The sequence below is a fragment of the Diceros bicornis genome, chromosome 11 (genome assembly GCF_020826845.1).
Source record: "Diceros bicornis minor isolate mBicDic1 chromosome 11, mDicBic1.mat.cur, whole genome shotgun sequence".
Lineage (NCBI taxonomy): Eukaryota > Metazoa > Chordata > Mammalia > Perissodactyla > Rhinocerotidae > Diceros > Diceros bicornis.
In genome coordinates, this window is record NC_080750.1 from 46492876 (window position 1) to 46505944 (window position 13069).

General features: G+C 39.4%; 1 protein-coding gene across 4 annotated transcripts in view; it reads left to right on the plus strand.

Annotated features, from left to right (window-relative positions):
- FNIP2 (folliculin interacting protein 2) overlaps positions 1 to 13069 on the plus strand; it is a 133355-nt gene that overhangs the window by 57471 nt on the left and 62815 nt on the right. For 2 of the 4 annotated variants that reach the window (XM_058550271.1, XM_058550274.1), the window contains exons 2-8: positions 1260 to 1386; positions 4126 to 4275; positions 6577 to 6677; positions 6778 to 6849; positions 8516 to 8616; positions 8788 to 8877; positions 10413 to 10484. In XM_058550271.1, the coding sequence (XP_058406254.1) occupies positions 1260 to 1386; positions 4126 to 4275; positions 6577 to 6677; positions 6778 to 6849; positions 8516 to 8616; positions 8788 to 8877; positions 10413 to 10484 (713 nt within the window). The remainder of the gene's footprint in view (positions 1 to 1259; positions 1387 to 4125; positions 4276 to 6576; positions 6678 to 6777; positions 6850 to 8515; positions 8617 to 8787; positions 8878 to 10412; positions 10485 to 13069) is intronic. The other 2 variants (XM_058550272.1, XM_058550275.1) reach the window with 1 other exon arrangement.

Sequence of the window (13069 nt, forward strand, 5' to 3'; positions counted from 1 at the left end):
TTTCTTTTTTTTTTTTTGTGAGGAGATCAGCCCTGAGCTAACATCCGCCAATCCTCCTCTTTTTTTTTTTTTGCTGAGGAAGACGGCCCTGGGCTAACATCGGTGCCCATCTTCCTTCACTTTATATGGGACGCCGCCACAGCATGGCCTACCAAGCAGTGCGTCGGTGCGCGCCCGGGATCCGAACCAGCGAACCCCGGGCCGCCGCAGCGGAGCGCGCGCACTTAACCGCTTGCGCCACCGGGCCGGCCCCTAAACATCACTTTTTAAAATCCTTAGGGGCTTCCCTGCCTCTCTCTCCCCCACCTCTTAAATCTTACCACATCCTTTACTTTTCCTTTTTGTACCTATCTGTAGTTAAACATTTATATACGATTAGCAGCCCAGTGTCCCCCACTAAACCAGGTACTCCATGAGACAGGGACCAAGTCTCTTCAGTTAATTAACTGCTGAATCTCTGTCATCACCCACAGTGCCTGGAATGAGGTAGGTCCTCAAATACGTGTTGAACAGATTGACAGACTAATAACTGAGTATGCCTAAAGCAGTGCATTGTAAATGATGACCCTTACTATAGTTCTTGCATTCTGATTTCATTTATTACTCAAGAACAAACCTATATTTAGAGCAGTTTTATCCCAGTAGCTTTTGTTTTGCATAGGATTAAGCCACGCTTCCTGTATTGCTGATTGTTATTGTTAGCAATTCAGATGCTGTACAATGATGCACTTGGTTTTCAAAACTTCTGTATCAGAGCCAGCCATAACAGAGGAAAATACTAAATGTTAGGATGTGTAATTCCTCTCAATTTGACCTGAGCCTAGGTGAGTGGGAGAGGAAGAGAAGACAAGGCTGTACTGACTTGCTCCAAGTGGTTCCCTGCCCAATGACACAGAAGCTTGAACACTCCTGTACCTCAGCTGTGCCATCCCCAGAACCCAGGGATCCAAATTCAGCTCTCTCCACATGTCCTTGCAATTTCTGGCTACCATCTTTGTCCAAAATGGCTCTGGAAGGAGAAGCTTTCTCTCCAATGATTTATTATTTAAAGCAGTCTTCCCAACCTTTGTCATGGACACTGGCAATATTTGTATGGCCCACTGGAGTTCTGTCTGCTCCAGGTCTGAAGGGTTCACTGTCTCTACACACTTGTGACCTTTTGACTTGCACACAGGCACGTTGGCTGGGAAACTTCTCTCTCCATGATCGTTCCAAGTGTTGCAGATAACATAACTTCTTTCTCTCTTTTTCACCCACAGTTGGTCATGTTCAGAGTTTGACCTGAATGAGATTCGCCTGATAGTTTACCAGGACTGTGAAAGGAGAGGCCGACAAGTCTTGTTTGATTCTAAAGCTGTTCACAAGATTGAGGAGGTGGCAACTCAGGTATGAAATGCAGATTTGCTTTTATCTTTTAACCCTCTCTTTGATCAATCATTTATTAATCCAGTCTTCTCTTTGGGCTATGTTGTACAGTGTCATTAATGATTCAGAAGAAACATAAGCAAAGCTGCCCCCCTTTTACCACATTTTTCTTCCTATTAATATATACTGGTGAAACTGTTAGCAGGTAATCATGACAGATGCTCAGCAGTGTACTATAAATATTTCTAGTGGTGGATTTGCTGGTGAGTTGCACTCTAGTAGGATTTTGATGCCAGATGTATGCTGTATAATGGGAAAAATAAGAACTCTAAAATTCATGAAGTGTTAGCCTGAAGGAAAGTTAATAGGTTATTCTGTCTGGTATTTCTCCTTGATAGTAAGAAGTATTACCTAGCACTGGGTTAAACAAAATTAAATAGCTTTCCTCACTATACGGCTTCAGAATGCTAACAGGCATTGTCATCTTCAGAAGGGAGTGCTTCTCAAACCTATCTAAACAAGGAAGGTTTTATTTATTTCCTGTTTTAGTGGAGGGCAGGGTGGTGGTGGTGATGGTGTGGGGCAGCATCTAGGGATGAGTAAAGTGAGGACAGGGCAGCTCTTGATCCCTTGGAGCCAGAATGGGAAAGGTCAAGTGATGTGTCCAGGTGAGGAGCCGAGTCTGGTCCTCCCTGAGTCTTCTGGACATCCGTCCAGAGTACTTCCAAGTTGTCGCTTTTAGACCTTTCAGTCTCTTTTCAGTAGTTATTCAGCTATCTATTAATTAAATAAATCCATTTGTATTCATTCTTTTCATGTTCCATAACTTACTATCTATACTGACTGAATTCTGGCAGTTTGTTGAATGTGTAGCTAAGTAAACGAATAGTTTATATCACAGTCTTTGTCTCATCAGGGCCAAGGGGCTGTTTTCCTGCTTTTGACGAGGATCATTTCTGCAGGAAGGAAGTGTTTGGTCAGAGGCAGTTTAGCTGGTGGACTCTGCAGTGCTTTAAAGTGGAAGTCTGTCGGGTAGCTAATCATTACAGTAGTGGTTGGGCTTGTTAGGTCGGTAGGTAGGGAGGCGGGGGCGGGGGGGGGGGGGCTGAGAACTCTCTCAGGTGATGCAGCTATAGGCTTTAATGGAAGATTTGTATGAAAGTTTAGGTGAGCCAGCACTTGACCCTTTGTTTGGTGGACAGGACGTGGTTTCTCCTTGATTTCCCACATCAGTTCCTGTTTCCGTGAAGGCCTTGCACAGATGGTTTAGTTGAACACCCACACTCCATCACTAGGGCTCCTAATGGTAGTAACAAGTGGAGGGATAAAAATTCACTCCAGTTTTCAAAAGGAACTGAAATCTTCAATATATCGGAGCAGTGATGACACTGGAGTCTGGAACATAAGGTTTCTTGGAAGCACTCATTTAATCAAAAAGGCAGCCAGGTCCAGGGAGACTTGTAATTTGCTCAAGGCTACAAAGAGTCCAGTGGGTACAGTGTATTCACTGTACCAGGTGCCATCTCCAATTATAGACTGCTCAGTGTGTTGTACCCCAGCCAAAGGGTCTAGCATTCTGTGAGGCAGGTGTGGACTTTGTGTCACTTTAGGCCCTCTGAGGGGCTGTGTTTCTGGCTTAAGTGGTATTAAGTAACAGCTAGATCTGAAGAGGGTGTTGAAGGAGTGCCAGATGCTCGGGAACAACCAAGTACAACTCGAATGCCGTCACTGCAGGAGTGACTGTCATGGACCAGCACAGTTTGTATTTTCCTTATATTGTTTTCCCATTTCCAGCCCCCCACCCCCTTGGCAAACACAAAACGTCATGAGTTTGTATCAAGCACATGACTGCAGGCATTTGCATTAGACCACCAGTGTGACTGTCACATTGGAGATTAGATAAGCTGCAGTTGCATTCATGGTTTTCCAAGCAAAAGCTGCACATGAAAAAGCAAATAAGAGTCAGAATAGAAACAATTTATCATAGAGGGCACAGGATGCCTCTGTATGGGAGCAATATATTTTGATGTAGGAGGAAGGGAAAATTAATAAAGGTCTATCTTTATACCTTTATGTCACTGTCATAAGAACTGACAGTGAACTCTATTCAGGGACTATACAGTAGATAGTCCTCTATTACCCCTAACCTTTAAAGACCATATTTCCATCACATGCTGTATTAATTCACAGGAGCTCCTGTTTCAGTTTTGGCTTCATCTTTCACAAACTCGACCTCGTGATTTTCTTTCCTATTACCTTTAAAAGAGTGCTAGAGGAGGTGTGTCATTAAAAACACAAGGCCAGTCTTTCCAAATTAATAGTTTTGCCTTCTTCGTTCATTTGCTTGGTAAAAATTTAAATTTGAAGCAATGTCTGTCTTCTCATCAATTTTATAGATTATGACTATATGTAGTACTAAAAATCCTCTAATAACCAAAACAGAGATCAGATCTCATTGATGATTTTAAAATATGATTGGAATGTAAATAATAGTTTAATTATTTAAGGAGAATGAAGTCTTAATAAATAACCTTCTGTCTAGTACCCTTCTTCAGCATTCCCCCCCCCCCCAAATATTATAGACTCTGAAGAACCACAGTTTTGTCCTCATTAAAAAGAAATTTAAAAACTTCTAGTTTTCTATGCAACTTAGGCACAACATAACAGAATGATTTAACAAAGGAATTCCCAATGAAGAACGTGTTGAGGAAGCCTGATATACTTAGCAGTACTTTGCCTTGCCTGTCTCTCTTAACCCAGAAAACAGAGGATGTCCCTATTAAAGTGTCAGCCAAGTGCTGTCAAGGAAGCAGCAGTGGCAGCAGCAGCAGCAGTGGCAGCATCTCCTCTTCCCATAGTTCTTCTGGGGGATCTTTACAACACGCTAAGGAGCAGCTTCCAAAGTACCAGGTAAAACCATCACTTCTATGTGGAATACCCCATGGGGCCGATGTCATTTGCTTATAATTTCTCCCGGGGAATGATGCCTACTTGAGGGTTCTACTCCAGGAGTAGGAGAATAAGTATTCACAAATGTGCTCTTAAATGTTTCGTGTCAAGGCTGTTTTCACACTTTGGCTTTTATTTCTCGATAAAAACTATAATTGAGCAGAGGTGATCCAGTACAATACATACCAAATGAGACAGAAATATTGTAAATAAGAACTCTCAGGATTCTGGGGATGTATATGGGCATCCTAAGAAAATAGCACTTGCCAGTAGAAGGAAGAAAACCTTGTATAGGAGAAGACAGAAATGGCAAGACCTAACTTGAGTGTGAAGAAGGATAGAGGGCTGGTAGCATTTTTTATGCTCTCTCTCTGTCTCTCTCTTTGTGTGTGTGTATAAGGCGGTAGAGGATAGAGATTAGGGTCATTGAGGATAGAGATTAGAGTTATTGAGAAATATTGGCTAACTAGATATAAGGGAAGAAATGTTTCATAAATATTAAATAGCAGAAAGGTATTAATTGATGGAGGATATATCAATTTTTATTTTGACTCATGTGGAATTTTGTTTTCCATGTTGCTGCAAAAACAAAACCAGGGAAATTACCAGCAGCCACAGGTCTATAGAACTTTATTAATTTCATGGTCAGGATTTGTGCCATGCGTTTATCCTTATTTCACAGTGCTCCTGGGTTTCAAAGTGGCTTGTAGTTAAAAAAGTATAGAGTGAAATCATCAGCTAGTTGAGAATCACAGTTCGCATGTGGACCTTGTACCCCAAGAAAAAGCACATTATTAAATGGAGATGGTGGGTGGAAGTTATTAATAAAGAATGTGAAAGCCAGTTGGTTTCTGTCTTCATGTAGTGAGAAGAGGTTGGTGTGAGCTGTACGCAGAGAGAAACCTAGTTAAACAAAGCTGATAGATATATGTTTCTCTTTCTTCCTCTGCAAACATGTACAAGTAGGTGTGTATATGTATGTTTGTGTGTATATGTGTGCGTGCGTGTATTTGGAGTTAAAAAATAAAAGATTGAGAAAGAGAGTGTTAAGGATGTTTCCTGTGTTTTTTGCTTGGGTGAAAAGCATACTAGCAGAGAATTTGGCTGGTGGGCTGGGTCACAGAGAGTTTTGTTTTGGTCAAGCTGTGCTGGGGTGCCTGGGGCACACTAGCTTGGTTGACGTTTATGTCTATCCTGTTCATCTGTATGTCACCAGCACTTAGAGTAGGTGCTTAGAATCCTATATCCAAATGTATCCATTCCCATATCATAATATGTTCATAATTTTAAAATATTATATGTGACTGAATGCATTTGGATATAGGGTCCTAGAACTGAAGGAGTGGTCTGGGCCTAGAGATAAAGATGTGGGGGGTATTCCTATGTAAAGAATAATCAAAATCGTGAGAATGGTTGAGAATGCCGATAGTGAGTAGGAGGCCGTCTGAGAAACAAGCCTGTTCAAAGGATGATCTGGGAAAGAAGAGATTCAAAAAGGAGAGTAATTAAGAGCATGAAATACCATGAGATACATCTAAGAAAGCAAACTGGAAAGTGTCCATTGGATTTGACAGGAAGGTGAAGGTCGTCACTATAGCAGTTGAATAGGTGAGGCTGCAGTAGGTTAACAAGCCAATGAGGGTGGGGAAAGTGGAGGCAGCGCAGTCCACTCTTTCAGATGACAGAAGGGACAAGAAAGACTGGTTGGATCTGGAAGGGTCAAATATTTTTGTAATATTTTTCTAAAACTTTAGAGGTATCAGACCACCTGTTATTTGGACCTTCCCAAAACCCTGCCTGTACCAATTGGCATTTTTGTTCAACACTATTAATTATTTGGTTGAATAATACTGAATCGTATTTCTTTTCAGCATGTGTTCTTAGTATACCAAGAGAAGAGTTACCCTTTTTCTTTCATTACTTAATCTTTCTATTTAGAGTTTGTAAGTGGAAATAATGAAAATCTGTGTTTCTCATAACAAGATTAAATATGAACTCTGATAAAACATCTGGATCTTGTAAGAAGATATTGTGTGTAAAGAAAAAAATCATGAACATTAGTCATAATTTGGGGAAAAAAATAGGCAATCACCATTGTAGATTAAGATTGTAAAATGATTAATTGCTGCTTTGAGAAATAGTTTTAATTACCCGCTAAACTGAAGAGGACCCCAGAGATTAATAAACATTATTCTATATTGCATTGCACATCATGTTGTGCCACGTACTAACTTTGATTTTGGTTTCCTTCATGTATGGTAGTACACAAGACCAGCTTCTGATGTCAACATGCTAGGGGAAATGATGTTTGGCTCAGTTGCAATGAGTTACAAAGGCTCCACCTTAAAGATACACTATATACGGTGAGTTGGGGCTTCTTTTTCTACTAGTTGTGAGAAGTGGAATGGTGATACTGAATCCTTAATTCAAAAATACAGTTCTCAATCTTTTTTTTATTTCCAGGTCTCCTCCACAACTGATGATTAGTAAAGTCTTCTCTGCTAGAATGGGCAGCTTCTGTGGGAGTACAAATAAGTAAGTGTGGGATTTTGCACCTCCCTGGCCGCCCCCCGCGTTTTTTTAGGTGGCTATTTCTGGATAGAGTAATTCTTTGAGGACCATAAGGCTTTTTGAAATGAGAAGCAGGATGAGTCCACATTAACAAAGGGATTTAAAAAGTAGCCATTGTCCTATACATAGTGAGTATGAAAAGGCCTTGACTTGATCAGGTAGCCTTAAAGACAAATGACTGTCTATACATTTTGGGTGTCCATCTGTTACCCATGATGTTCCTACTGTCAGTCACCAAGCTTTCATTCCCTGGAAAATGAAAAGTGAGGGGGAAAAAGGAGGGGCCACATTACTGAGTTTATCGTATTTCCCAATATTATTTTTTCTTTTTTAAAAAACTTGTCTCTTTGTTTGTTTATTTCTAAAGGAATGAAGTACATAGCGAGTTTTTGCAGGCTGATAGCATCTGTGTGCCAGGATGGGCTGTCTGTGCTTGCCATCTATTCTGAGCCGTCAGTGTAGCCTCTGTGATTGATTGGCACTTGGGCCATGCAATATTTTGATTTTCACTCCTGAGTTTTTTCTCCCTCTAATTTTACACTTCTGTGTAGACTGAGAATACTGAAATGTCTAACAACTCTCATTCTGGCACATTTGTTGATATATTTTGAACTTTTCAAGCAGAAATATTTCATATACTTCTTTTTTGAATAAACAACAAAATGTGTAATACTTTGGTAAGTTTGAAAGAAATGTTTGCTATAATTAGAAGGGCATTCTTAGGGGTCAAATGAAGACTTTTTTTTTTTTAAATAATCCTGGGAAGTTAAAAATATGTTCCTCAGTGGATTTGGGTACCACTAAGTCTGCTTACTCTTCAACAAAATAATGAATTTGCTTGTTTGAGCATTTAACATTGGACTGTCATAACTTAAGCCAGTACAGGAATTAATATTTATTTCTTGAGATATTTTTTCCCACACCCTTGATGTTACCTGAACATTTATTACACTAACTACCTATAATAAAATAGTGAGCTCAGATTTAAGTAAAAATTATTTTGACCCCATTATACTGTATTGTCCTCGAAGTCTTGATATTTCTTTTACTTGTTAATAAATACAATAACTTATTAAAATCTGCCTCCCTCACATTTGTGTTTATGAGTACCTCTGACTTTTTAGAAGTTATGAAATCAAACTCCTACAGGAGTCATAATTTCTATTATATCCTCCTCCTGAAAAAAGTTGCTGAGTTGCTCATAGATGTTAACTAAGAGTTAAAATTAATTCCATTTTGAGGTTTTATGTAAAATTATCCTTGAAATGAATAGCAACATCTTGGGTATCAGTCACTAAAGCAAAATTTAGAAACAAATGGCAATATCCTGGGTGTCTGTCTCCAAAGCAAAATCTGTAGTTTCATGTCCCCTTATATAATGTGAAATTGTTAGGAATGTGTTGTTTAGTTTTATAGGTTGGACTACCTCCAAAAGGCTTTTCTTGTCTTTTCTTCCAACAAATTCCCCTAAAGTTTAATTCGCTTTGGTAGATGTGAGACTTTATTCATTTATAAGGAAAAGTCTGAGCAACTGTTAAGTTGTCTGCATCTGAGAGTCTGTTAGAAAACAGCTTTATTTGTCTCTTGATGATTTTCTCCTCTCTCCCTCCCTCCTCCTCTCTGCATTTAGCTTGCAGGACAGCTTTGAATACATCAATCAAGATCCTAATTTGGGCAAACTGAACACAAATCAGAATAATTTGGGTCCTTGTCGTACTGGAAGTAACCTAGGTAAAATCAGCCACATAAATGGGCTCTTTCTTTCTGAATACCACTATTGTGGGTGTGTGTTTTGCTTTATTTGAGTTTGTTGTGTTGTTTTGTTTTTTTGCATTACCTTTAATCCGTGTTTATTTTTGTGTGTGTACTTGTTTGCCCTTTTCTGTGTGTTTCTGTCTCTAGGTCTGCTGCAAGCATGCAGCAGCAAACTGCTGCAGGGGGTAGCTGAAGGAGGACCTCTCCGGCTCACCCGGAGTGCTTCTTTCTTTGCAGGTTTGTGTGGAATGCTGAGTACAGTGTGACCCACACACATATTAATAAATCCTGTGCAAGTTCTTAGAAAAAAAATCCTATTTGGTACCTCTCTAGAAATCCAAGGGGCTCTTGAGATATTAGTTTCAAATGCAGCCAAGTTCATGATGTTTTGAAAATTCCACCAAAGAACATCTATTGTAAATGTCTTTGCTAATACCCCAGTGTAAGCTGATTTTGATCTGAAATGAGCCCTTAGTGTTTCTAAGAGGATTATATTTTCTGATTTTCCTAGGCCTCTTCTGCTGCAATGAACCATTTCCCTTTGTCATGGTATCTTTTATCCATTTGTTCACCTGCATCCTTACCTGCACAGGTTTTCTTCAAAAGTCACTCTAATAAGAGCATGGAAGACTTCTCTCCTTCTCTCTCTCTCTCCAGCATTTAAGTAGTTTAAATACAGTTTCTAGGTTCTTTACAGGTATAATCATCTCAGTCTCTCGGGGTAGGTAAATTCTGAGATTTAACTGGCCTTGGTAGCTCAGGCTGTTGAATGTCTATTGTAGTCTGGCATGATTAACAAGTGTGGGAAACCTTCATTACTAACATTATAGTTTGTGATTATGGCAAATGGTATTCTTCATTCTGTTCTTCTTTGTAGCCTGAAATATGCAAAGCACTATAGTTAACTGACACCCTAATGAAACCGACACCCTCCCACCTACTGAGAGTGAGGATAACATGTTTATATACTCTCTTTAAAATTGTGAAAATAAACATGTTTCAAAAAATAGCTGGCAAGTATAATAATCAGGCAGGGCACTGGGCCTCTTGAATGTTGTAAAGCTTTCTATAGCAACATGTCATCTATCCTCTAGTGCAATAAGTATGCAATTTAGATCAATCTGAAGCATTCCTCCAAGTCTGTAATACTTTATTTTCTGAAGTTGATGCCAGGACATGAGTTTCTCTAAGGAACTCTACAGTAATACTGTGTATGGGTGTATATGGAAAAGAAGTGGAGGAAGAAATGTTTGAAAATGAATATAAGTGTTTTCTATCTGCCAAGAGAGTGGGTTATAAACAGAGAAACATTTTTTAAATTTATGAAATGGTTTTCAAGTATTTCTTTTCCCTAAGTTGCCTATAGTTACTCCTGAAACTGATTATAAAGCATTTTGAAGATACAGTGCTATTTAAGTACTACTACTAATGAGGAAAACGGCTAAAAGTATCTGCCTTTGTTTGTTCATTGTATCAACTGCATGAATAGTTTATTATTCAGTTTTTTTTTAGAGATGAGCATCACTCAGAACAGTTTATGTGCTACAGTAGGATAGTTAAAGGCAGATGGTTACTTGATTCTGTTTTCTTCTTACTCTCACCATCATCTGTTTATGTATTTAATTTTGCTTTCTGTTTAATCTGTGTATAAACTTACGCCAATCATCAATAGCAGTAGCCTACTTTGAAATGTAAAAATTACTGCAGTCATTTTTAAACAATTCCTTCTTTGGAGAGCCCAATAACATGGATTCCTTTTGCCTTTCTCTTAGCACATAGCACTCCAGTTGACATGCCAAGCAGAGGACAGAATGAAGACAGGGACAGTGGCATTGCTCGATCAGGTATTTATACTTCCTTTTCTTGGTTTAGCTAATAGAGCGAACTATCTATGATGGTGACATAGTTGAGAAAATAGAAGACACGTCTCATCTTTTTTTTTTTTTTTTCTTCTCCATATTCTAAGATAGTCTCACATGTCTGAAGATCTAGAACTTTGTTGTATAGCATCTAGGAGTGATTGTGCAACATGAACTAGTTTTTTCTAATAACCCAACTCGTATGAGCCTAATGTACTTTGAGAAATTTTTTTTAAAGGGAAACTTCCTTAAGCCAATTGTACTGGGAATTTGCTTGCCAAGTGTTGAGTATAAAATCAGAGGAAGAAAAGTGTCTGTGGAAGTAACTCTATCCATGACTGTGGGAGGGCCTGCCAGCTACTTGGTCACCCTTTCTGTCCTAGAGTCTTGCTGATCTAGATTTTATCTCAGGTACCCCTTCCCTCCTTACTTCAAGCCTTAAACTTTTCTAATACTGCTTTTAAGATCTCTTGATTTCTCCTTTTGTACACAATTCTGCTATAGATTTTTGATTTGTGGTTCAGATCTGAGGTAGATTCTGTGCTGTAAAAGAAGGGTAGTGAACTAACCATCTGGAATTTGAGGACTCGGAGGTATGCGGGGCTTTGCCTGATGAACATATAACATACATGCAGCTTCTACCTTCCACTGAAGACTGGCGGCACCCTGCTGGTTTCAGCAGTGATACATGGCACCCTCACCAAATAGGCCAGCCAGTTGGTGCTCACATGTGCTAGGACGGGATCCAGGCCTCAGATGCCTTTCCTCCCAGCCTTTCACTTATTTCTGTTGCCAGCACTTGCCCTTAGACACAGCTCGAAGGAGTCCTTGTGTTCCTTCTGTGTGAAACGAGAGCCCTTCACCCCACTTGTTTCAACTTTGCTCCCAAGTTATTAAATGAAATGTAATTTGTTACTGAATCCCCCTGTTTGGTTTATATATGTCACATAATGTAAAGTATACAGTATTTTAATTATGGTTAAATAAAAATAATTGATTCAGTTTGGTTTTCATAAACTTTTCTGTAAAGTTGGGCAGTGAACCTTTGGTCAGAAATGTAACACCTGTTGATTAGACCTGTATCATTTTCATTTATAGCAATTTTTGTACAAACATAAAATCTGAGACGGTAAAGAGCAACTTATAAAGTGCTAAGAGAACTCTTTTTATTTCTGTTTGTTCTTGATGGTGCTCAGGATAATTTCCCCATTCCTTACAGGGCACGGTCGGTGTTCTCTGCTGCAAGAATATCTGAACTCTTTGAGTTACTCAGTACATCAGTTACTCAAAGGCTATGAGTGTGTGTTGAAGATCTGGGTGTCCCAAAGTTCAGCTTCCTGCCCTTGTAGGGTCTAGCCGGTCAGGACTGGCACTGGGACTGGCTTTGTTATGGTTGAATTTCCAGGCAAGAAGATGTGGGTACCACCATGAAACCAAGATCGCTTTCCATCAAAATTGCTGTCTTAGTGGCTGACGAAGTTTATGTTTGACTTTGTGTGGTGAGAGCTCTTTACCTCTCTGTGAAAGAAAGCAAGAAAGATGAATACCATTCGACTGGGACCCATTCTGAACACTGATATCGCAGAGTTCCTGCAGTAACCTTTTATTTATTTGTTTATGCACCTTCTTGTTCTAGAAAAGATTTAAAGAGATATTGAGGGAGATAATACCAACAGAAACATTAGCAGAAGTTTGGGTTTTCCTGGGTAACTTTTCAGTTTATAATGTAATTGATGTAAATGGTTCACGTTGTACCCATCGAAATGTTTGGTACTATTCAGAGTCTAAGTTGTTCCTAAGACTAGTTTTCCTTGCCCTTTGAGCAGCGAAAAACTTGAGGGGCCAAGTTTGAATTAAAGTGAAAAGTCTACAGCAGTCAGATCTGAAGGTTTTCTCGTGAGAGGAACTTGGGACTGACCAGATGGGAGGCGGTATTGATTCAAATGTGAATTATGAGAGTTAGAGAGGACTGGCTTTCCTTGGTAGTTTAGCTTCTATTCCAGGCAATCTTTACTTCGAGTCTCCCAGTTCTCCTATTAAGGGAAAGGGGGCAGAGATGGAGAGGGCCTGGAAGATGTGTTCACCTTCACATACCATCTGCTCATATCTGGAAGCTGTTCTAAAATCACTGAGTCTGTGTAAAGACTAGTGGGAGCTCTGCACCTCTGGTGGGGTTAGCACTCTAGTCAAGTCCTCTTCATGTCCTTACTGTGGCTTGTTCTCTAAGAGCTCTTCTCCTTATACCCACCGTAAGTTGTTAGGGATCAAGGTCCTAGTTCCGAAACAGAACAGGGACTCCAGATGTTTACATTGAATTAGCAGTAGAAACTGTAGAGAAATCAAAGACACATTTATTCCTTTCTTCCATAGTTTTTAACTTCCTGTCTAAAGAGTTGAGAGATGGGGAAAATTTTTTTAAATAGATTTTATTTTTAGAACAGTTTTAGGTTTACAGAAAAATTAAGATGATAATACGGAATGTTTCTGTGTAACCTGCACCCAGTTTGCCCTGTTATTAACATCTTACATTAGTATTGTGCATTTATTATAATCAGTGAACCAATATTGAT